The sequence below is a fragment of the Sus scrofa genome, chromosome 13 (assembly GCF_000003025.6).
Source record: "Sus scrofa isolate TJ Tabasco breed Duroc chromosome 13, Sscrofa11.1, whole genome shotgun sequence".
NCBI lineage: Eukaryota > Metazoa > Chordata > Mammalia > Artiodactyla > Suidae > Sus > Sus scrofa.
In genome coordinates, this window is record NC_010455.5 from 207,984,836 (window position 1) to 208,008,161 (window position 23,326).

At 63.4% G+C, this 23,326-nt stretch overlaps 1 protein-coding gene across 1 annotated transcript; it reads right to left on the reverse strand.

Annotated features, from left to right (window-relative positions):
- On the reverse strand, positions 1,259–23,020 carry SLC19A1 (solute carrier family 19 member 1). The gene is given in 8 exon segments (XM_021071539.1): positions 1,259–2,055; positions 9,774–9,915; positions 13,134–13,326; positions 13,392–13,615; positions 13,617–14,125; positions 18,091–18,310; positions 19,547–19,720; positions 22,813–23,020. Coding segments are annotated over 6 exon segments (1,494 nt in total). The 5' UTR covers positions 18,280–18,310; positions 19,547–19,720; positions 22,813–23,020; the 3' UTR covers positions 1,259–1,818.

Genomic DNA, 23,326 nt, shown 5'->3' on the forward strand with positions numbered 1-23,326 from the left:
CAGTTGGTTGACCCCTCAGATGTGAAGCCCACAGCATGGACCGCTGTCTGCACACGCTGTGCGGTTGCGCGTGGGTGTACACGGGTGTGCAGGGCGTATGTGGATCCACAAAGGCACGTGGATGTGAGCAGGCACATGCGTGCGCAGATGTTCCCACATGCACGGGTGTACACAGGGGTCCTGGATCCCCACGCACCTCTCTTCTCTCTCGGGGGTCTCTCTGGGTGGTGACCAGTCTTCACTTCAGAACCAGGAAGCAGTCTGTTTCCTGGGCGCTCAGACCCAGCACCCACGTCCCCACAGCTGCTGCAGGTGTCTGACGAAGGGCCATGCGAGCTGCACGGACGGGGGCTCACCTGTACCCCAGGAGCTCAGGGGCAAGAGACACCGGCTCTCAAAGCCGGGGAAGTGGCAGAAGCCGAGGGGGCCCTGCACCTGTGGGGAAGCTGCAGGGGGAGCTGGGGCACCAGGCCCTGGGCCAGCTGCAGCTTAGGTGCCCGCAAAGGGGAGGGTGTTGGGCACGGAGCAGAGCCCTGCCTCCTGGGTCAGTAGGCAGAGGGGAGCCCCTCCACCCACCAAGCCCCCACCGGCCCCTGTGCATGATGGGGTGCAGTGCTCGGCTGGTTGGCTGCGGTGGTGTGTGGGGGTGCGCCCAGGGACCACCTACCCGTACGGCCTCTTTCTCGACCCTCAGGGCACCCCAAGATGCCCTGCTCCCCCATGCTGCTCTCAGGGACCCCAGGGAGCAGCCAGCTCTGGCGGGGGCCCCTTCGCCACCCAGAGTCCTCCTCTGGGCTGGAGCAGTGGCCTTTCCTGTGGGCCCCCGAGGGCGGGGGCCGTCAGCGGCCCAGGCCTGGATGAGGGCACAGGGCAGGGTTCAGCTCAGGCTGGGGTGTTGGGCCCCGCCTGTGGCTGGGGGCTGGGCTGGGACCCCCCTCTTGGCCCCTGGCACCGTGTGGAGTCTGAGAGTCTGGGGACCAGCAGACGGTCCTGTGTTTCCAAGGAAGCAGGACTGGCTCTCAGGCCTCAGCAGCACCCAGGGTGGCGCAGGCCAGGCCCCCGCCTTGGGGACGGGGCGTGCGCGAGTGAGCTGCCCCTGGTGGCCCCATGGGGTGGCTCAGTGTTACCCCGCTTCAAGAGCCAAGGGAGGAGGGCCTGAGGCGAAGCCAGGGACCAAGGACCAAAGCGCCAGCTTCCCCTGATGGAACCACCCCCTGCGCACCCAGCATCGCCCCCAGAAGCAGGAGCCACATGAGTATTCTCATCTGTGCCAGCTTTCTGTTGTTGTTGTTGTTTTGTTTTGTTTTGTTTTTTAAAAAGGAACAGAGCATCATTTAAAATGCAAGCACCTGAACAATTACAAATGTCACAGTTTAGCCGCGGGCCCCAGGACCTTGGCTCCCACTCCCGCCCGCAGGGCCCAGGACAGCTGAGGGGGGCCAGTTCCCTGGCTGGCATCTGGGACCACCTGGGGACAAGTGGGACCTGCCTCCCTGGGGGTGAGGACAAAGGCCTGTGGGCATGAGGAAGCGCCCCCGCCAGGGCGTGAAGCAGGCCGAGGGTGCCGCGTTCGGGGCCACATGGGACAGGCCAAGGACCCCTCGCTGGGGTGGGGGTCACGGGGACGGACCATTAGGGACCCCTGGGTCACCGGTACTGCAACTGAAGGCTGGAATTCGGACGATGCCACAGCATGGCCTGCTGACCCCAAGAGGAGAGGCAGCTGCAGGGACGCATCAGTGCCCAGAGGTCAAGGCCCAGGAGGCTCTGGCGTCAGGAATCTGGCCGCTCAGCGGGCAGGACAGCAGGCCGGGTGGGTCAGGCTCTGGTCTCGGGCAGCTGGCAGCGCTCCCGGGAGGCCCTGGCACCGTCCCCCGGGGCCCCGGCCTGTGCGCTCAGCGCCTGCCCAGCCTTCTCGTGCGCGGGACTCCTCAGCTCCTGGGCCAGCGCCAGGGGCTGGTGGCGGCCCTGTCGGAAGTGGCGCAGGCCCGCCAGCACAGCTGCGAAGAAGTAGGCGACAAAGAGCACCAGGAAGTACACGGAGTAGATGAGGAACTGGAACAGAGAAGGAGCGGGTGAGGCAGGCGGGCGCCCAGGGTCTGCGCACCTGCCAGCTCCGTGATCTGCCCTGCGGCCCTCGACCACTGCGGGTGACAGCTGATGTGCAGGGCCTCTGTGCCGCGTGCTCCACGGGAGCCTGGAGGAGGAGGACAGGAGCCCCCGGCCCAGCCCCCGGGCCCCGTGACCAGTGCCCAGCCGCGACGCCCGGGGACTCGGGCCCAGCACCGGGAATGCCAGGCGTGTCCCTGGGACCCTGGGAACCTGGCTCAGCCCTCCTGGGAAAGCTCATGTTCAGAGCCAAACCAGAAAACGAAGCTTCAGGGCCTTCGCTTCCAGGAAGACGAAGCCGGCGTGTCGTGCCCGCTCCTTCCCAAGTGCGATTAAAACCACGGACAAGCAGAGGGCACGCCCGGGGGGACTCTGAAAGGCGGACGGCACAGACAGGGCAGAACCAGCCGGACCTCGGAATCCGAAAGGCAACACGGCAGCGTCGTCCCTGGGCTCTTTCCCTCCACTGCACACACTGTAAAGGAACCAAAGCAGCCAGCGACCTGGAGACGCCAGAAAACACAGGCCGTTCTCTCTGATCAAAGGCTCGCGAGAGGGGCCACCCCGCCCAGCAGGACAGGTCCCTAACGACGGGAACCCCAGCCAGACCCCACCCTCGGGACCCAGGCTGTGAGGAAAGCGCCACCCCTCCCGGGGGTTGCCGGTTCAAGGCCCAGTGGTGAGCTGGAATGGTCACTCCCACAGACCACAAGGCAACCTGGACCTTCAGTCTCAGCAGGTGGTGCCCAGGGTCTGTGCAGAGGCAGGACTTCCACCCACGGGGCAGTAGTGAGAGTGCCCCGCCCCCACCAGTGTCACTGGAGGCCACGTGGGGGGCAGGACTGAGGCAGCCACACCCCCTGACCACTGGAGGCCACACAGGGAGCAGGCGCTCCCACCCTTGCCCAGTAGGGAGAAGCCCCCAGCACCCGCCGTGTGAGGAGGGCTGCGTGGGGGGCCTGGATCTCCAGCCGACCTGCCGTGACAGGTGCACGCCTCAGCCCTCTGCCGGGGTGGTGTCAGACGCCAGCTACAACAGAAGGCCTGAAAAAGAGCCAGCGTCTCCTAACATAACCGCCAGAATGTACAGACTTCATGGGAAACGTCACTCAGCATTCTGAGAAGCATGAAGGTGTCTCAACGAGGGAAACACGATGGGCAGACACCAATACCAAGCTGGCAGAGAAGTACGGGCATCTGAGAACGAGCTGAAAGTAGCCATCACGAAAATGCTTCACGCAATAACGAACACGCTTGAAACAAATCAAAGAGGTGTCAGAAGAGAAAGAGAAGAGAGAAAGAGAGCTTGGAACTGAAAAATAAAGTAACCAAAGTAAAAACTCAGCAAATGGTCTCAACAAAGCACAGAGGGGACGGAGAAAAGAATCAGTGAACTGGAAGACACAGCAATAGAAATGACCAAATCTGAACAACAGAGAGAAAGCAGAGCAAGGGCGGGGCGGCCGGGGGGTGGGGCGCGCGTGGTCCCCACTTTCCCCCGGGGACGAGCCACGAGATGCAGCCCCAGGCCACGGAAGCAAAATAGGAGCGAAAGAGGCTGAACAAGGGCCTGGGCAAATAATGGCAAGAGTCAGAACCCGCAGATTCAAGCAACTGAGGGGACCCCACACGGGACAACGCCCCCCACCCAACCCACGCACGCCGTATTCAAATTTTTGAAAGTTAAAGAGAAAGGAAAAATCTTGAATGTAGCCAGAAAATAAAATAAAAATGACGCCTTGGGGGAAAAGAATTAAAACGACAGCGGATTTTTCATCAGAAACCAGGAAGGCAACAAGGAAATGACAGATCCTTCATAGGCTCCAAACTGTCAACCCAGAAAACCCAGAAGTCTAACCAGTGAAAACACCCTTCAGGCACGAAAAAGAAATCAAGACACTCTCGGATAAAGAAAAACTAGGAGAACAGTTTGTCTCCAGCAGACCTGCCCAGAAAGACGGCTGAAGGAGGTTCTTTCAACAAACAGTGAGCAATAAGGGACGTGGAAGACCAGGAAGGAATGAGCCAGCCACCCCCGCCCTTCTCCCCAGGTGCACCGCCGTCGGCTGGCTCAGGCAAAACTTCATAACCGCACTGGAGGTGGGCCCAACGGCATACAGAACAAACGCCTACTGTTCCATAAACAGGACTTTTTTATTTGTATACAGAGGAAATAAGACACTGCACCATAAACTGGATTTTTTCAAATTTGTCTTTTTAGGGCCGCACCCACGGCATATGGAGGTTCCCAGGCTAGGGGTCGAATTGGGGCTGTAGCCACTGGCTTACGCCACAGACACAGCAATGGGGGATCCGAGCGACATCTGCGACCTACACCACAGCTCATGGCAACCCCAGATCCTTAACCCACTGAGCGAGGCCGGGGATCGAACCTGCGTCCTCATGGATGCTAGTCAGTCGTTTCCACTGAGCCACGATGGGAACTTCAACACATTGTACCATGAACAGTGGAGGGAAAGAGACATAAAAGAAGGTGGCATTTCAATACTTCACTACAACCGGCCGCTCAGTACACAAAGCAACCAAGAAAAACAGAAAAAAAGCGCTATCCCGAGAGATACACTCAAAAATACAGCCGATGAGCCAAAATGAAATTCTGAAGACCGTGTCAATAACCCACAGGAAAAGGTACAAAAAAGAGCACAGAACAAAAGGCAGAGAGAAGAAAAGGACAACAGAACAAATGACCGGCCCATGTAAACACTACCACATTAACGAGCACACAAACAGGCTGTCTCCATAAACCAGCTGCGAGACAGGGGCAACCGTGCACTGGCTACGAGACGTTCGTTTAAGAACCACAACACTGGCAGGTTAGAAAGAGTGGAAGAGAATGTATCAGATACACATCAATCAAAGGAAAGCAGAACGGCTCTGTCAACACCAGGCTGAGTGGACTTCAGAGAAGAGAAAACGACCACAGGCAGAGAAGGACATTCTATAACGACAAAGGCTCAATCCCCCAAGACACACGGCAACTGCAAGCGCGTACGCAACAGCCCTGCAGCACCGGGAAGCAAAAACGAGACAGAATCGAAAGAAAAAACAGATTACGTTCACAACTGGAAGTGGAAACACCATTTCTTTCTCAACAAGAGGCCAGAGAGAAAAAAATCAACATCCCATCAACGACAGGACCCAACCGATGTTTTCGAACGCTGCACCCCCCACGGCAGAATTCGCATTACCCTCAAGTGTCTGTGGGGCATATAACAAGACAGGCCGTGTCCGGGGCCGTAAAACAAACCCCACATTTACATAACACACACCGTGTTCTCTGATCAGGACAGAACAGAACCAAAACAGAAATCAATATCAAAACACTTGGAAACTAGACACCACACTTTAAAATAATCATAGGTCAGCAAGAAGGTATAAAGGGAGATTGTTAAAAAGACACACTGAAATGAATAGAATGAAATACAATATATCAAAATCTGTAGGCTGCAGCTAAAGCAGAGCAGAGAGGGACACCCAGAGCAGTAAGTGCACACATCAGAAGGGAAGAAGTCGCAAACCGTTCACCTGCGCGCCCATCTCAAGAACCTAGAAGGAGACGAGCAAAATAAACACAGAGCAAGAGGAAAAGAGAAAATGAGGTACAGCCAGGCAAGAGAAAGAAATAAAAGGCATTCAAACAAAGACCTCCAGGAACTAACAAGTGATCCCGGCAAGGGTGACCGCACAGGAATCAACGTAGTTCTTACACGGATGGACCTCGGAGGCATCACGGGCTCAGGGGCAAAAAGCACCACGATGAAGCAAATGTCGCGACAAAGTCAAATGTCCGACAAAGTCAAATGTCTGGGTTTCCCAGCGCAGAGGAAAATTCTGCTCTGCTATACGGCAGTCTAAGAGCACGCGATAGCACCGTGTCTTAAAAACAATACACGTATCTAGTAAAAGTATTTTACCGCTAAAAAGTGCCAACCATTATCTGATAACTCGGGGTTGCCACCGACCCTTCAGTCTGCAAAAAAGCACAGCCTCTGTGAAGCGCAATAAAGGGAGTCCAATAAAACGAACCTCATTTTGCTGCTTGTGCCAGCAGGGAACACCTGGGCCCAGCAAGGAACGGGGCCCGGGGCCCTCCAACCCCTTCGCCGACGCCTGTAACCCGCAGCGTGACTGCATGTAGAGACGGGGCCTTTCAGGAGGCGACTAGGATTCAGCGGGGCCGGGCGGGGGGCTCTCGCCCCGGAGGACAGGTGTCCTGCTGAGAGAGGCCCCGGGCGTGCGCACGGTCGGAGGAAAGGCCACAGGGGTGGCAGGGAGAGGCAGGAGGGAGGCCTCGGGAGAGACTGAACCGCCGAGACTCGCACCCCAGACCTCAGCCTCCAGACGGGCGCAGGAGAGACTGGCGCTGCGTAGGCCGCCAGGCTGAGATGCCTCATCATCGCGGCCTTAGCAGACGAATGCACACACCGACGTCGGAAGAGAGCAGCACTTAGGATCCCTCGAAGAGCAGTGACGCGCTCAGGGACAGATATAACCCAACTCGCCCACAGCACCGCGTCGGGGAGACGCCACGATGCCGAGAGAAATCACAGGCGCTCTGGGCAGTGGCGAGACACACCGCGTGTTCCCAGGCTGGAAGGTTCCACAGAAAGATGTCGACTCGCCATCATCGACAATCAGGCCTCAAGCGACTCCCAGCAAATTCCCAGCAAGAACGTCTGTAGATCCAGACAAGATGGCTCGCAAATGTATAGAGAAAGACAAAGACGCTGTAACAGCTAGAACGACTTTGAAAAAAGTTTCAAAGCTGGAGGAATCAGTGACCCCGCTTCCAAGCCGACCACAGAGAGGACAGGGTGCTGGCGGTGGAAGCGGAGTCACAGGACTTGACGGATGCGAACCCAGAAGCACGCGCTCGCACAAGTGGTCAGAAAGCCACGCAGTCTTGTCAACAGAGGACGCTGCAGCAACTGGACAGCCGCAGACAGATGACAGGAACCTGGTGGACTTCACCTCGGATGCAAAGGTAACTCAAAACCGGTCACACGCTTCAACTCTAAAACTTTCCAAAAGAAACAGGAAAACCTTCAGGCCCCATGGTCAGGCAAAGAGTTACGTGTTCCGTGTGACACCCAAACTAAGAGCCACAAAAGGAAAAATGAATAAATCGGACCTCATCAAAATGAAAAGTCCTGCTCTGCTCTGCGTTTCTTCTCTGTTAAGAGGAAACGGCCTGGGAGAAAGCAGGTGCAACCACACGTCCGCCCAAGGACGCGTCTCCAGAACACACGAACAAGGCTCCACACTCGGGAGTGAAAAAAAGCCACGGGATCCAATCAGGAAATGGGCAGAAAGTGAAGCGACACCTGCCCGCAGAGGAGGCTCAGACAGCGGCTGCAGGTGGCAAGAGGAGCGACAGCAGCTGCCAGGGAAACGCACGTCCCACCACAGGAACCAGGCCTCCTCGCCTCTCAGGGCGGCTGAGTAAGCAGAGCCCCCACGCTGGGAGCTCCCGCTGCGGCACAGCGACTCCGACTAGCATGAGGATGCGGGTCCCTGGGTCCTTGCTGAGGCTGTGGCGGAGGCGGCGGCTGCAGCTCCAACCGGCCCCCTGGCCCGGGACCCTACACATGCCACGGGTGCGACCCAAAAGAAAGAGCAGTGACAGCGCTGCCAGCTACTGACCACATGGGTCGCTCAGGCCTGGCTCAGGGGAACGTAACCGGGGGCAGCTACCGGGAAACCTCGGGCAACTTCGGAAAACCTGGGCCGCCACCATGAGGCTCAACCACAGCTCAGAGCATCTATCCAGAGAAACGGACAGCTCGGTTCACACCACGCGAGATGAACACATTTCCGGCAGCCCCAGACCGGACCGACCAGGGCTCCTCGAGGGCAGCGGGTGAACGAGCCTGGGTCCAGCAACCTGCGGGCCCCGCGCAGCCAAGAGCGACATGAGCCAGCGCTGCACGCAAGGCGCCGGGCGGGCGGGACCCGAATGATGCCAATCACGCCGTATCCCGTCGGGCTGTGTGGACGCTTTACAGGCAGAAACAGGGAGAGACCACCGTTGCCCAGGTCAGGGAGGAGGTGGCCGGCGAGGGCCAGGTGGGGCTGCAGAGGGGCAGCCTGAGGGATCCTGTGGGGAGGGACGCTTCGTCTCAACTGCGGACGGTCCGTGATCGGGCAGCACCCGCACCTCCGAACAGCAGGAGGTGACCAGTGGGGAGGGTGGGCCTGCCCGGGGTACGTGGGGCTCCGGGTCACCTGTCCCAGGTGCGTCTGTGGGGATCCACACCCAGAGCTTCACTGAAAAGATGAGCCACCCAGGCAGCCCCCACGGGCTCCATGCTGGTTCCCACCCGGAGCCCCCAGGGTCACGTGGTGAGAGGGCACATGGGCCACCGTGCAAGAAAGGTGACTAAGACGGCTGGAAGCACCTGCCTTCCGGCCGCCGGTATTTCCAGCAATGGACAAACCTCTAGGGTCCCTGTTGACCAAGAAATTAAACCAGCCAGTGAAAAACCCATATATTGGGCTAGCTTGACCCAGAGGGGCCAGGAGCTGCCACACGGAAGGGGGGCCAGGACAAGGGAGGAAGGCTCTGCCCCCCAGCCCAGGGCCGGGACAACTGGGGTCCGGGGCAGGGGGCTCCCTTGGGCCAGCGGGACGGCAGCCAGGCCAGGCTCCAGAGAAAGGCCGGGGCCACACCCCACACAGGAGGCCCCAACCCCGTCCCTGGACAGCAGGCCTCGGGCCCTGGGCACAGCCCTACTGCCCACACCCCTGTGGACCCGAGTCCAGCCACCCTGCTCAGCTGCACATGAAGCCTGGGGGCCGAGACCCACCTGCCCATGGGGACACAAAGGCCAGCAGTGCCACGTCCTTCCCCCAAGGGCATTTCCAAACCTCAGCCCAAAGGCAGCCCCTGCCTGGAACTTCCTTCTGGCCAGCTCTGGGGTCACCCAGGAACAGAGCATCGGGACAACTCCACGGAGCTGACCCGGCCCCGGGGGCAGTGGGGCTCCCAACAGAGGCAGGGGGCTGGGCAGGCTGGCCCCCAGGAGCCCAGTCACCATCCCCTGCAGGCCCATCATTCCAGCTCATTCCAGCAGAGAGGTCCTGCCCTGGCTGAGGCCACCAGGAGTCCCATGTCCGAGTGTGCCCAGGCTCCCAGTACACAGGAATTCTCAAGTACTTCTCAGGAGGCCGAGGACCTGCCTGGGGCTGGACGAGGGGAGGGGGCAGAAAGGGCCGGCACTTGCCAATGTCAACCCCGCCGGCTCTGCTCTCAAGCCCTGAATGAGGCCTGAGTGAGGGCAGCGGGCTGAACAACCCAGGGGAACCTCAAGGCCACGCCTCTGTCCCTCCTAGGAGGTCAGCCAAGGGGGTTGGAGGTGGTGCCAGGGCCCGGGGGGGTACCTCCAGAAGTGACCCGAGCCAGGCCAGCCTGGAAGGCCCCAGGCCCCACTGCCCCGGCGCGGGCGGCATCTACAGTGGAAGCTGAGCCACGGAGGGAGCCACCCAGGCCGGCGCTGGGGTGGCCAGATCTGCCGCCCTGCCCGCTGCCCCTGCCCTCCCGCTCCCACGCAGTCCAGGGGCCGCCCCCGCAGCAGTGGATCTGTGGTCTGGGTCCCGGGCGGGACCAGGAGGCCCGGCCAGGCCACCCCCGATCCGGGGCTCACCTGAGAGGGGACCGGGAGGCCCAGGCCCCGCTTGTCGGAGACGATGACAGTAATGACGGTCTTCAGCACGGTGGCGAGGAAGGTGTTGACTCCGAAGACCAGGGCCCGCAGCTCTTGAGAAAGAGAGGACGCGATCTGGAACCTTCCCAGGGAAAGGCGAGATGAGGCGGGGGCGGGGCCGGGCGGCCTGGGGGCGGGGCCGGGGTAGCTCCGCCCCCCACGCTCTGAGCAGGCGCCCCTCCCACCCCGAGGCACAGGAGCGGAAAGCCACCCCCGCCCCCCAGAGGAGAGTCAGTCTCGGGGGACAGTCAGTCTCGGGGGGACTGCGGGTCGGAGTTCTCACACCATCACAGGACTCTCCACAGTGGTCCCCCCGAGAGCAGGGAATTAACAGGATCACCAGCTGACAGAGCAGGAGGAAAATGCCCGATTTAAAGTCCTTCGTGGTTAAGTGACTCGGCAAAGGAGGGAAAGAACCGCGAAACGAATAAGGAGAGCGGAGCAATGGATGCGTTCGGCGCCTCCCGCGCCCCGCCAAGAAATGCACATGCGAACCGACTTGCGACTCAAAGCCCTAAGCGTCTTCAAAAAATTAACCAGACAAGAGGCTTCCAAAGTTCTGAGGACGAAATGGACAAAAATACCCAAAAAGCCTTTAAAGAGAATGACCAAGGCCAAGGAGCTTCTGCTGGGGCGAGTGGGGGGGGGCCGCACAGCGGTCACGGCCGGCACAGCAGTCACGCGGCGGCGCACGGGCTGCGAGAAGAGCCCTCAGCCCTAAGGTCCGGGCGGCAGAGGCGGTCCCGGGAGAGGCCAGGCCCCGCCGCGCCCCCCACAGGACCGGCTCCAAGGGTGCTCCCTGCGCTCCTCGGCAGGCAGGATCAAAGGCAAACAGCGGTAACACGGCTGATGAAGAGGCTCCTAGGGAAGCAGCGCAGGCTCCTCCCCGCCAGGCCCCCTGCCGGCCTCTGGGGCGTGGGAACCTCTTGCCAAAGAGTGAGTTTAACGAGCGAGGGAGAAAGTGCAGAAGCGAAGGAAGACAAACAAGACCCGAGCACCAACGATTTAGTCATTAAGCAAAGTCAAGGACCTTGAGTTCCTCCTCAGGGGCTCTGGACCGCACTCTGAGCCAAGTCCTCGAGCTGCTGCAGAGACCGACAGCCCAGCAGGTGAAAGTTAACTGCGTGATGACCAGACTGCAGTCGTGACATGAGCTGCCGTGATTCCAAGAACTGGTCTCCAAGAAATGGGAACAAACGGACGCCGGCACTGAAGACTAAGCACCTAAATAAGGCTGCTCAGACCACCGAACGGCCGGCCCTCCCTCCACCTATAAAAGCTCTTGCCCCCGGCTGTCAGTGGGGGGCGGCCAGGGGACACACGTCCACCTTCCGCAGCGGCCGCCTCCAGAATGAGACAACCTGTCCTTTCCACCAGCCGCCCCCTATCGGCTTTAGGGCAGTGAGCGGCCGGCCCACTTTTGGTTGTGCTATCACGGACGGTGGATGTGAGCACACTGCCCATGACAAGGGTGACAGGAACCCCAGCAGGAAGAACCCACAGACAGAAGCTGGCCACGACGCCGGGCAGCAGGCAGCCCGCTGTCCTTCAGGAAAAGCGAATGGCCCATGCCACCCTCGGGCGCCGCACGCCTGCCTGGCCGACGTCTGTGACATCTCGAGAGCCCCCTCTAAAGCGCAGGCCCTCTGACCTGCCAGTCCCTTCTAGGACCCACCCAATGCCACTGTTAGAATCTGGGGAGAAAGGGGGGGGGGGGTCTCGCTCGCCACGCGACCGCCACGGGAAGACACGGAGACGCATCATCGCCAAGAGCACGGCCCGCCTGCGACCCGCGAGCTTAAAGGGCCAGGGGGCAGAGCAACCCCAGGCTGGCTCCCGTCAGCCCGACCCCACACGTCAGCAACGGCGACTGGGGGGCCGTCTGCCTCTTCTTCACATCTTTCCGTGTCACATTTGTCCTTCTCCGCGTCACACGTGACCTCTCCTGCTTTGTATTAGATCTTTTCACCATGAGCACGTATGGTTTTCACAATTAACAAGGACACTCCTGAGAGAAGTGAGAGAAAAGCACCAACGGGCCTGGCGCCCTTTCCAGAATCGTCAGAAGAGGGTGACAGAAAGTGACAGAAGAGGCCGAGAAAGCGTGAAGAGGGGACAGGGAGGAGGGGAGGCCACAGCGTCCAGTCTGCACAAAGGCCAGGCCCCGGCCACGCAAGGGGAATCGGGGAAGGCGGGGAGCAGACGTCACCCCGGCAGGGCCAGCTGTGCTCCGGGCGGCACCGGGCCTGAGGGGCAGGGAAGAAAGGACGCCAGCTTGGCTCGCAGCTCTCACAGCCCAGGGCAGGTGGGGCCTAAAGAGGGTCTCGCGGTGCCCGGGGTCAGGCCGCCACACTGAGGGGACAGCTACAGAGGGTCAGGAGCCCAGGACACCGTCCAAGCTCAACACAAGGCGGGGACGGATGTTGTGGTGCGGGTGTGACTGCAGAGTGGGTGGGAGGGAAGGGGGAGGCCGCGCCCTGGATGTCAGGCCTGGAGGGCCCGCCGGGGACAGGGCACAGAGAGGAACCAGGGCCAAACGGCCGGGGACGGGGACGGGCCCACCTGCTGGGTGCAGGTGTCCGTGCGTGTTACGTGTGTAGTGAGGGCCCATGTGGTGTGTGTGTGTGTGTGTGTGTGTCCAGGGTGAACACATGGTGTGAGTTTGCAGCTTCCTGAGAGCTCTGGTTCCAAGGGTACACACAGGGTGTTAGGAGCCAGCAGGACGTGGGCCAGGGAAGACTCTGGAAGGCACAGGGGGTCGATAGGCAGCTCTCAGGCCGTCCCTAGGGAGGTGCAGGAGTGTCCCCAGGGGTGTGACAAACACAAGGGCATTGGGGGAGGGCTCCCCCCAGGCAGAAGGTGAGCTGGGTCACCGGGCCACTCCTGGGCTGGGAGTCACAGTGTCCAGCAGTGGCAGCGGGAGAGACCAGGAAGGGCTGCAGGGCTACCCAAGACGTGACCTCAGACGCAGGACCTGGAGGCTGGGGCAAGGACGCGACGGATTGTCCCTGTGGACCCTGAGTGGCTTAGGGGGAGCACAGGAGACGCCCACAGGGCCAGCTCCTTGACCAGCTTTGGGGTCTCAGCAGCCCAGACCCAGCATGTTGGAGAAGCAGCCCGCTGGCTAAGGGTACCCAGGGCTCACGCGCCTACGGACCTGAGCCATAAGCTGCCTGGCACACACGCCTGCGGCTCCCCGTGGAACCTTCTGGAAGGAGGGCCCTCCAGCCGCCCGCCCTGGGCTGCAGCCCTTCAGGAGCCGCCTGCCAGCGGTGTCCAGGCCCCCTGCCGCTGACTCACGTGGCGATGGGCACCAGGAACTGGTAGGCGCCGCGGAAGAGCACGAAGGCGCCGTAGCACAGCCAGATGCTGCTCGTGCTGTACATGAGGAAGACGAGCCCCGCCTGCACGGCCGTCACCACGGCGATGACCAGCTTCGCCCACAGCGCCCAGCGGATCTTCACGAAGCCGGCAGAAAAGGAAGTGATGGCACCTGCGGGGACAGGGCGCGTCACCGCGGGCCTGCGGGGCGGGCGGGGCGCGGGGGGGGGGCCGTACCGAGCAGCGTGGAGGCGGCGTCCGCGCCGCCGTTGTAGACCCGCGAGCTGTCCGCGGTGGGGTGGACCACGTTCCACAGGATGTGCACGTAGTAGACGATCAGGTAGTAGCCGGCCGAGCTGAAGACCCACCAGAGCGACCAGAGGCGCAGCTGCGGCAGTCGCAGGGCGCGGGCCAGCTCCCGCAGCAGGCGCGCCAGCACCGAGTCCCGCCGGGCCGCCCGCGCCACCGGGGGGCGCCGCCCGGGCGCATGGGGTCCAGCTCGCAGGGGCGGGCGCGCTGCGGTTAAAGAAGAGGCTGCGCTGGGGGCGCTTCAGGAAGAGCGTGAGGACCAGGCTGAAGAGCAGGAAGGCCAGCGAGACGTAGTTGAGCGTGGAGAAGGGCACCCTGCCCATCGTGACCAGCAGCTGGCCCAGCACGGAGCTGGTGAAGACACCCAGCAGCACCGCGGCGCGCGAGTAGCCGGCCACGCGCTGGTAGCGGGCGGGCGGCACGAGCGCGAAGATGTAGGAGGAGTAGGCGATGCGCGCGGCCATGGTGATGCTGAAAAAGAACTCCATGAACTGCATGTGCAGCACCGTGGAGCCGAACAGCAGCAGGAGCCACACCGACACGTAGCTCAGGCCCTGCAGCAGCAGCACGGGCGTGTAGCGCAAGTAGTCGGTCAGCAGGAAGATGGGCACCAGCACGGCCAGGTAGGAGTAGGACAGCACCGGCGTGATCTCGTTGGTGACCTACAGGACAGCCGGCGTGTGACCCCGAGCCTCTGGAGGGCTGGCCCAGCCACTGCAGTCCCCTGCCACATCCGCTGGGCCCCGCTACTGCGCCCCCAGTCAGGACGACACAGAGCGCTGTCCTCTGAAACCCGAGCCCCTCAGGACTGTCCCGGACAGCGGGGAAGGGAGAGGGGCACCCAGGGCCCCACCCACCTCGGGCTGCCTCTCACACGGCAGCTCGGCGCTGCCAGCCGCACAGAGCTGCTAAGTGCCCTGCGATAGGCAGTCATTACGTGTCAAGTCAGGCAGACCAGGCTTACTTTTCTCTAATGCAGTAAAAACACGAAATGACTTCACCTTAAGTCTAACAAACGGAACACAGAGCTGGAACCTGCTTACATTCACGCCAGCCCCGAGGAAGGTCTCCCGGGACCCTGGAGGGAGGGAAGGTGCCCTGCAGCCACCCTGCCCGGCCCCACGGGGAGCAGGACTGGGCCCTCACCCCCAGCCACCAGGCAGAACCAGGGCCACGTGTTCCATGGGGGCCAAGGGAGCCACCCGCAGCCTCGGCCACTCAGCTCATCACAATCAGAACACCCGCCGCCCCGCCCCCGCCCCCCGCAGGACGCAGCCCCCCGGGGCACACAGGGTATGTGACATAACCACAGACCCACTCGGGGTGAGAGCCAGATGTCCCCCAGCTGCCCAGGAAGGACCACCCTGCACCCACTCCCTAGGAAGAGGGCCCCAGCTCTCTGGCCTCTGGGATGGACACAGGAGGTGCCTGTCTTGTGCTCAGAGCCTCTCAAAAAGGCCAGGTGGGCTTCCAGCAGGTGGCTCCTCACAGGACCCCACCCAAACCCACCTGACCCTACCCAGGATCCGGCCACAGCTCAGATGGGCTAGGGACAGCACCAAGCGAGACAAGGGCCTTGCTGGGCTCTCAGAGGCTTGGGCCTCTCCTGGGTGCCCCCTGACTCAGGGCGCTAACCTTGACTGGGACTTGACCACCTGCCAACGCCAAGGGGTGATCCCTGTAGCAGCCCAGGGGGCCCTCAGCCCTGTGAGGCCAGCAAGTACCAAGGTCCACTGGACAGGTACAACCTTCAACCGAGGGCCCAGAGCCAAGCCCAGGTCAGCTTAGCGTCCTCGGGAGGCCCTTCCCTCGTTCACCAGTGGCTTTCTGCAGCCCTGGCATCTTTCCACCCAGGACGTGCCATCTGACCAGCCAAGCCCAGAGCAGTGCTTCCCAGGCTGTGCTCAGGACGTCAGGCTGGCACACACCCTCCAGGGCCCTGACCCAAGCGCTCCTGCCTGGTGGCCTCCTGAACCACATGCCCACCAGAAGCCAAAAGCTGTAGTCCCCGATGCCATTCCAAGAGAGGCTTCGTGCACATCTGAACCCCAGGGAGGCTGGATCACCAGTGCTGCTCCCACAGCCTTGGGGTGACTGCAGGGATCAGAGCCTTGTTTACGGAAAATTTCGGGAACCTCAAACAACCCCTCAAGCGACAAGCTCTGTTGGCAGACAGCTTGCTCCCTTGCAAGGGCCACAGGGTCAGAGCCACCGGAGGCCTTTCTGCCCGTACCCTGCCCCCACCTCCCCTCTCCTCAGGCGGGGCAGCAGCGGGCCAGGCGGGGACTGACCCCTGTCACACTTGGGAAGTGCTGCGAGCATGGGCACCCACAAAGCCCCTGGGGCAGATGGCAGAGTGACAGCCTCCTACTGGCCTCAGCCCAGCACTGCTGGGCCACGTTCCCAACGCATCGGTTTGGGCAGGACGCGGGAGAGGGGCCCAGACTGGGACCCCGGAGGTTTCAAGGCAGCAGCTTCTCTGAAGTCAGCAGCTAGGCCCAGACCCCACGGCAGCCAGACAAGGATGTGGGTGTCGTGAGTCCTGAGCACCAGGGAGACAGGGAGCACGACAGGGCCAGGCCCCAGGTAACCGGATTCCAAGCGAAGCCAACACGGGCAGCACCCAGGGACCCCAAGTCCTGCCTGACGGGGGAGCAGGGGCAGGGCAGGGGCTGTCACGGAGGTCAGCCCAGGCTCCCGCCAGCGATGCGCGGGTCAGCTGTGGGCCAGGTCTGACGAGCGCGTGGAGCGTCCTGGGCAGGGGTCACGATGGAGGCAGGACAGGGTTGCAGGGCTCAGCCCAGGCAGCTCAGGTGCGGAGGAATCACAGGCCCAAAGGGGCACCGCAAACTGTGGACCTTCCTGGAGGTGCTTCGTGAAGCCGGGAAGGCGGGCAGGGCAGCGCTCAGCATAACCCAGGGAACATCTGGCTGCAGCACAGACGGCCTCGGCCAGCAGAGAGAGGAGGCCTCAGCTGCAGGGGAAGCCCTGGCCCACAGGCACTCGGGGGCCCCTGCGCCGGGGGCCCCACCAGGCACAGGAAAGCAGATGCCTGTGGGGAGGGGAGCTGGCTGGGGCAGTGCACCAGGGACAGCCGGGAACACGCGGCAGAAATGGAGTGGGCGCCAACCCAGCAGGCGGCTCCCCCATCTATCAGATGGGCAGAGACTCAACAGTGCCTCGTGGGTGCTGCCGCGAGGGGGTCAAGCTGCAAGCTGCAGAGGGACGGCAAAAGTCGCGCAGCAGCGTTCTCACCGCCCCCCACGGGCCCCCACTGGGCAGGACACGAACAAGCTGGAGACCCTGCGGGCCCTGGAGCAGGAGCGCCCTCTGTGGTTCGAGGCCCTCGGGCGGGAGTGAGGCAGGACCAGCCTAAACCTGTGCCAGAGAAGCAGCCGTGGCCACAGGCCCACTGGGCTCTTCCCAGACAGGCCTCTGCCGTTCCTCTGGTCACCTCCAAGGCCTGGAGGGTGGCTTAGTGTCTGGATCCTACTATTAATCAAAATGTGGTCTGAGGGCTGGCAGGTGGGACTGGTAAGTTTCCTGCTACAGGGACTCTCCTTACAGTATTTTAATGGAGCTTCGCCCTTGCTTCTAGGTGGCCTCGGAGGTGGGCGAGGGCCCCTTTGAGAACAGAGTGGGGTCCAGGGAATGGCTGTCTGGCCATCGGTCAGTGAGCAGCGTGAGGGACCGGCTGCTCCTGGGAGGCCCTGGGGGTCTGAGGGGCATGGGGGCAGCCCCATGGCCCTGGCCCCTCCTAGCTGATGGCCAGAGCCCACCCCCCGCCGAGTCACCTGGGAAGTGACCGCTCTGGCCACAGGGCTGGCCGTGGGCTGGGAAAAATCACACACGTGCAGTTTCGAGCTCGTGCGGCCCAAGCACACAGGTGTGTCTATTTTCCAGGGGAGCTGCCTCATGGGGACAGGCCCCGTCTGCAGGGCGACTCCATGTGACTTAATTCTAGAGCCAGGGAGGGCCGGGTGCTGAGCTCTGGGGTGGGAGACAGGCAGGGGCTCCCTGAAGAATCAGGTGAGAAGTCTCGTTGGGACTGGGCGCCAACGATGTGGGTGTGGGGCTGCCCACGCTGCGGGGGACAGACAGAGCAGGGGCCGGGGTGCGTGGCTCAGGACACGTGGCCAGGCAGCCAGGACCGGGCTCTCCGGCAGGACGAGCAGGGGTGGTGACCAAAGCTCAGACGACTGGTCCGCCCTGTGCTTCACCAGCCAAAGGCCTCCGTCCTCGTGATGTTTTATTTTGAGGAGAAGGAGACCAGCGGGGACACTGCCCGTTGCTGCTTCTATTCTGCCTTTGACCCCAGAGGCTCCCGCTGGGCCTAAGCTTATTAGTCAGCTTTCAACGAGACCCTCTGGCTGTCGTTGAGCAGAAGGAAAATTCCTTTGGTAAAAGCCGGACAAGCGGGCCCTGCTGCCAACAAGTGCCCGCACAGCGGGGGCCCCTCGCGCTCCCCTCAGAGACTCCCGCACGGGGCCCTCTGCTGGGCCGGCCGAGCTGTAACTGGCCCAGAGTGGCAGGGACCCAGCGGGCGCAGGGTGGCACCTGGGGACCTGAGGGGACGGCCCCCTGGCCTGCGTGGCTCCCGTCCCGCCCGCTCCCGGCGCCCGCGTGCCTGCTTCTGCGTGAAGTTCTTGTCGGGGCCTAGGAGGTAGGGCGTGATGAAGCTCTCCCCGGGCCGCATCTGGGCCAGGAAGCCGTAGAAGCAGAGGAAGAAGACCAGGCACCACCAGGACGGCAGCCTGCCACCCGGCCGGGGCTCCGCAGACGCCTGCTTCTCCCCTTCTGGGCCAGGCAGCTCCATGCCACCCGGGGCCCTGGCGGCGCTGCGGGACCTGGGGGGGAAGGCCGGGGTCAGGGCAGCTCGGAGGATGGGCCGCAGCGCCCCCGACCCGACACGCAGCAGAAGGGCGCCCATCATTCAGTCAGGATTCCACGGCCCCAAGCCCGTGGTCCCAGCCCGGAGCTCGTGACATCCAGACACCAGGTGCCCCCAGACCGGCCATCCCCTCCTCCCGGGGTCCCCAGGCTGCACGCTTCCACAAGGCGACCACCAGCCACGCCCTGGGGGCCACAGATGTTGAGTCGATACAACGAAACGCAGTTTTAGATCCAGTCCCTTTGGGGGCGTGGCACTCATTTCAAGTGGTCACAGCGCCGCCCGCCGTGACCACGGGCTGGGCGTGTCTTCCTCCCCGAAGTCCAAGGCTGCTCCGAGGCCCGATGTCACAGACCCAGGAAAGGGGCAGTCCCAGGAAGACGGCCAGAGGGCATGGCAGAAAGCACCCCCCCCCCAAGCCCAGGCACACAGCACAGGGGTCAGGGATGTGCACAGGGCCCGCCAGGGACCAGCCACCCACCGAGGGCGGAGAAAGACTTCACGCCAGTGTCAGGATTCTGACGCAGCCGGGGCCTCAGAGGGAACGACAGGTGGGTAAGCAGGACCGTCCCTCTCCCCGCCTGCTTATTTCCATGACTCAGGGAAATGGGGCGGGGGCAGGGGTAACAGCTCTAACCTCCCCGAAGAAGCCACGGCTGGTGGGTGTGTTTGTGAGGTGACAGGGGGCAGGGGCAGGGTGACGGGGGCAGCCGTGGCCTGGGAGCCCCAGGGTTACCTGCAACAGCTAGCTTCCCGCCCTAGGGCCAAGGAGACAGCAGTCGGGCAGTGGGGCTAGAACCCAGCCCCTCCCCGAACCCCAGCACCCCCAGGAGGCGCACCCCCGGGGAGCATCCAGGCCAAGTGGCTCCAGCAGAAGCGCCGATGCTTGCTCCCCTCGGCCTGGTGTGTCCGAGGAGACAGCCAGGGTCAGGGCAGACACACACCCCCGGCTCCAGCCCCAGGATTCGCCTCAAGTCCACTCCCCGCTCCCGGGGGCGCTGCTCCCTGGGTGCGAGAAAGACCGCAACCTCGGCCAACCCAGCTGGCACCCAGCGTGGGGCCAAGAGCCGAGAACGTACAAAGCCCAGGGTTCCCAGGAGCGGGGCCCACGCTCCCTGTCCCCCAGGGGCTCAGGCCCTTGGCCCTTCCATTCTGAAAGGTGTCATCTCCAGAGGTGACGGGACTTCCCTACCTGGTGTCCCCGAGTCCCCGGACAGACGTCTCAGACTCCAGCGCCGGGAAAGAAAACTGCTGTCTTCGTTTCTACTTCCTGGACGCCCATGGCTTCTGAAACCCCGAGGCGGTGCTTCCAGTCAGAAGCGTGTCTGAAGGTCTGAGCTGGCCCAGGACTCTGCACCCACACAGCCTGAGACACGCCCAAACAGGTGACTGAGCACGCCCGAGCCCCAGCTCGGGATTCCTGGCTGGCCGCTGATAAGAGCTCGGCCTCAGTATCTCAGGCTAGCACCCAGCCAATGCTCAGATGGGCCCCAGGCCCCTGGCGCCAGCCCTAAGGTCCCAGGAGTCCTCCAGGGTCACCGCATGGGGCTGGACCACCTCCCTCCCCAGAAGCACAGAGATGCAAGGGTTCCCCCCCGACCCCAGGCGGTGCCCAGGGAGCTCAGACAGCAGAGGAGCCGGCGGGGGTGGGGTCTGCAGGGAGCGCCCCTCCCAGCCCACCTCAGGGCGACCCGTCCAGCACCGACCCCACAGGCCGGCCCTCCAGCCCCATCCCTGCCCCTGGGCTCAGCACAGGAGCCCCCTACCTTCCTCCTGAGTTACAGGACAGCGGGAAGGAAGGGGGCCTCCCCCAGCCTCCTGGGCTCTGGGGTCACAGGGCCAAGGGCTCACGTGCACGGGGTCTCGCCTGTGGTTGCAGCCCACTGGCTGGCGGGTCTCCAGGCCCCAGGGAGCCTCCACCCGCGTCTCCATAAACACCTGCTCAGGGGGCCACAGGCCCAATTCCTGCATGGGTGGCGCCAGGAATGCGGCCTTCTAGCCCCGAGGAGGGACGGCCTGCAGACACTGCGGCTCCGCCAGGTCCACCAAACGCTCCGGAAAGAGGGACTCGCGCTCCCTCGGCCCTTCTTACTCGGCCCGCTGCCAGGGACCCTTCAGGGACATGAGTGGGGCTGCCCACCTGGGACGGAAGCAGCTGCCCGGTCCTAGGAGAGCCTCACTACCCCGTGGCCAGCCCGGTGCGCCCTGGAGCCCAGCCTCCCCGGCGCGGCCAGCGGCGCCGAGCAGCACAGTGGGTCCAGACCCTTCCAGGCTCCCCTCGGAGGTGGCCACGTCCATCTCGGCCTCACGCTCTCCCGAGCGCTGCTGGAAATCCTGGCCCTTCCCCGACACAAAGCCCTCCTCCAGGCTCTCGGTGGGGGCGCACAGCCCGGGCCTCCCCTGCACCAGCACCTCGGATTCCCTCCAAGAGCGGCGCCCCCGGGGCAGAACTGGCTGAAAGGCCACCAGAGGCCTCACAGGAGAGAAGGGCCAGGCCTCGAGGCGCTGGCACCTCGTCACTGAGTGCAGTGTAAGCACAGCACTCATTTTAACTAAAGGGCCGCCCTGGGACGTGGGAACGAGCGTCTCTCCCTGCAGGGCCGCCTGCGCTTTCCAATACCTCCCAACAGGCCGAGGGCTGCCAGTTCGTGCGCCCACCGGCTGGACGGCAGGCTCAGGAGGGGCTCGGCCATCCCAGGAGCATGACCGCCACGCAGGAAGCGGGGCCTTGGGCAGGAGAGGCTACCTGTGCCACACTGGGCTGGGCACGGGGACAGGGGATGCAGAAGCCTGGTTCTCCCCAGCGAGGCCGGGCTGATGTGCTCCGGGTTTGTCGGCGTCAGGGCTCATGCTCTTCGTTTACTCCAGCTTAATCACCAGCACGGACAGGCGAGGCGGTCAGCTGCCACCGCTAAGACTAACGTCCCCTCCACACACTCAGGCCGGGGAGGGGAGGCACAGGGACGCATGCTCGCGGTGCAGAAACAGCGCAGAAGGCAAATGAGGGGGGTGCCCGAGCGCAGGGCAAGCGGGTGGCAGGGCACAGAAGGCAGCACGGCCAGCCGGGGGTTGTGGCGAGGACGAGGACCGAGGACCTTCAGAAGAAGGCTGTGGTTCCCAGACCCCCTGACCACCCGGCCGGCACCTGCCCTGGGGGGTGGGGCACCAGGTGCTCCCCCTGCTCCGTCCTCCCAGCAAACAAAACAACAGCAAACACCACCTCCGGTTTGCCATTTGGCCCCAGCTGCCCGGAGCAGGCTAACACCTGCCAGTTTTTCACAGAGAAAAGCCCTCTGCCCCTCCCGGATCAGGGGACAAGCCTCTGCGCTCCAGAGAGTAAAATAAAATCCTTGCTCCGTCACCACTGTGGACATGAAGCCCCTCTGGAGGCGCTGGTCAGCTCTGCCCAACATAAACACTCTAATACGCAGGGATACTGAACCCACCAAAGCCCTCCCTCTGGGTAAGCAACGTGCCAACACAAGAGGACAAAGACGCAGAGCCAGGCAGTCCAGCCCAGCAGGGGGTGAGCCCCAGCCAGGAGCCCTGGGGCCTGGGCAGCCAGCTCCTCGACCTGCAGAGAGCCGTGGTTCTGCTGATTCGGTCTGGCTTGTGGAAGCCCCCCAGTCTCCCTGGTCACCTCTTTGCAGGGCTTCCTTTGGGCAGCCTGGACAACAGCTCCTTCCTGCTGCGTTTTGAATTTTGGAGCCAGCTCAGATTCTAACCTGTCCCCTGAGACCTGCGGCTGGGACCCCAGTGGGGTGAGGAATACCACCAACCCATGTGTGTGCCTGGCCACTCCCTGAACTCTCCAGGACAAGAGCTGCAGACACGACCTGACAGAGGCGTAACTGCCCCACTGCCCTGGACCACCTCCAGCGCTGGGCTCCAACCGAGCCAAAAGCTACTCCAAAAGGAAGTTGTTCCCAACTAGACTCCAGGCGCAGGAAACGACAAGGGCTTGGCAGACCACAAAGGCACCGGGGGCTTCCCACACGCGAGGCTCCAAAAGTGACAGAGTCTCAGAGCACGCGCCAGGTTCCCACGAGCGCCGAGGCTGCACGTGGGGCTGATGGCTCCTGCATGCCCGCGAGCGCCCCAGCGCCCACCCGTCACCAGGGGCTCATGCGCCCCACGCTCCCCCCAGGCCCCGCAACCCCCGCACTAAGGGCCCATGCAACCCGCCCCCACCCCAGGCCCCGCAGCCCCCAGCCCCCGCCTCAGCGCCTACCTGGGCACCAGGAGCCCGTGCAGTCCGCGCTCCCCCTGGACCGCGCTCCCCCTGCAGCCCTCGGCCTGCACCCCTGCGCCCACCCCGGCACTCGGAGCCCGGGCACTCGTCCCCGCGCTCCGGCCGCGCTCCCTGCAGTCCTCAGCCTGCGCCCCCACGCCCACTCCGGGCCCCTGCAGCCCCCGACCCGCGCCCCCACACTTCTCACGGACCGCGCACCCAAGTACCTGCCAGCTCGCGGCCTCCCGAGCTCTGTGCCCCCCAGGACCACAATGCCCACAATGCCCCGCGGCGGCACGCTTCCGGGAGACTGGGGGAGGGGCGCGCCTGGTCCCGCCCCCGCCACACGTCACCACCGACCCCAGCCGCAAGGTCTCAGGCGCGCGCCCCGCGGTCGACCCCGCGGTCCGCGTCGGACGGGCGCAGCAGCTTCGCGCGCACGCCCCGAACCCCAAGCCCCGAATCCCGGGACGCCATCCCCACCCCAGCGCACCCTGCTGCCACCCCCCTAGTCCTGCGCCCCTAGTCACACGGCGCAGGCGACTCCCCCGTGCGTCCACCCGCCCCGCAGTCCCCACCACACCCCCGGAGCCCCCTCCCGAGAGCTGCTCGCGCGCCCCTAGCGCCCACCCACGCAGCACCGGGCTCCGGTCATACGGTCGCAGCTCGGGATGTGCTGGAGGCCTCCCGGGACCCGACCCTGCACGGAGGCACAAACCCACTCCCAGCTGTGACCGCCCC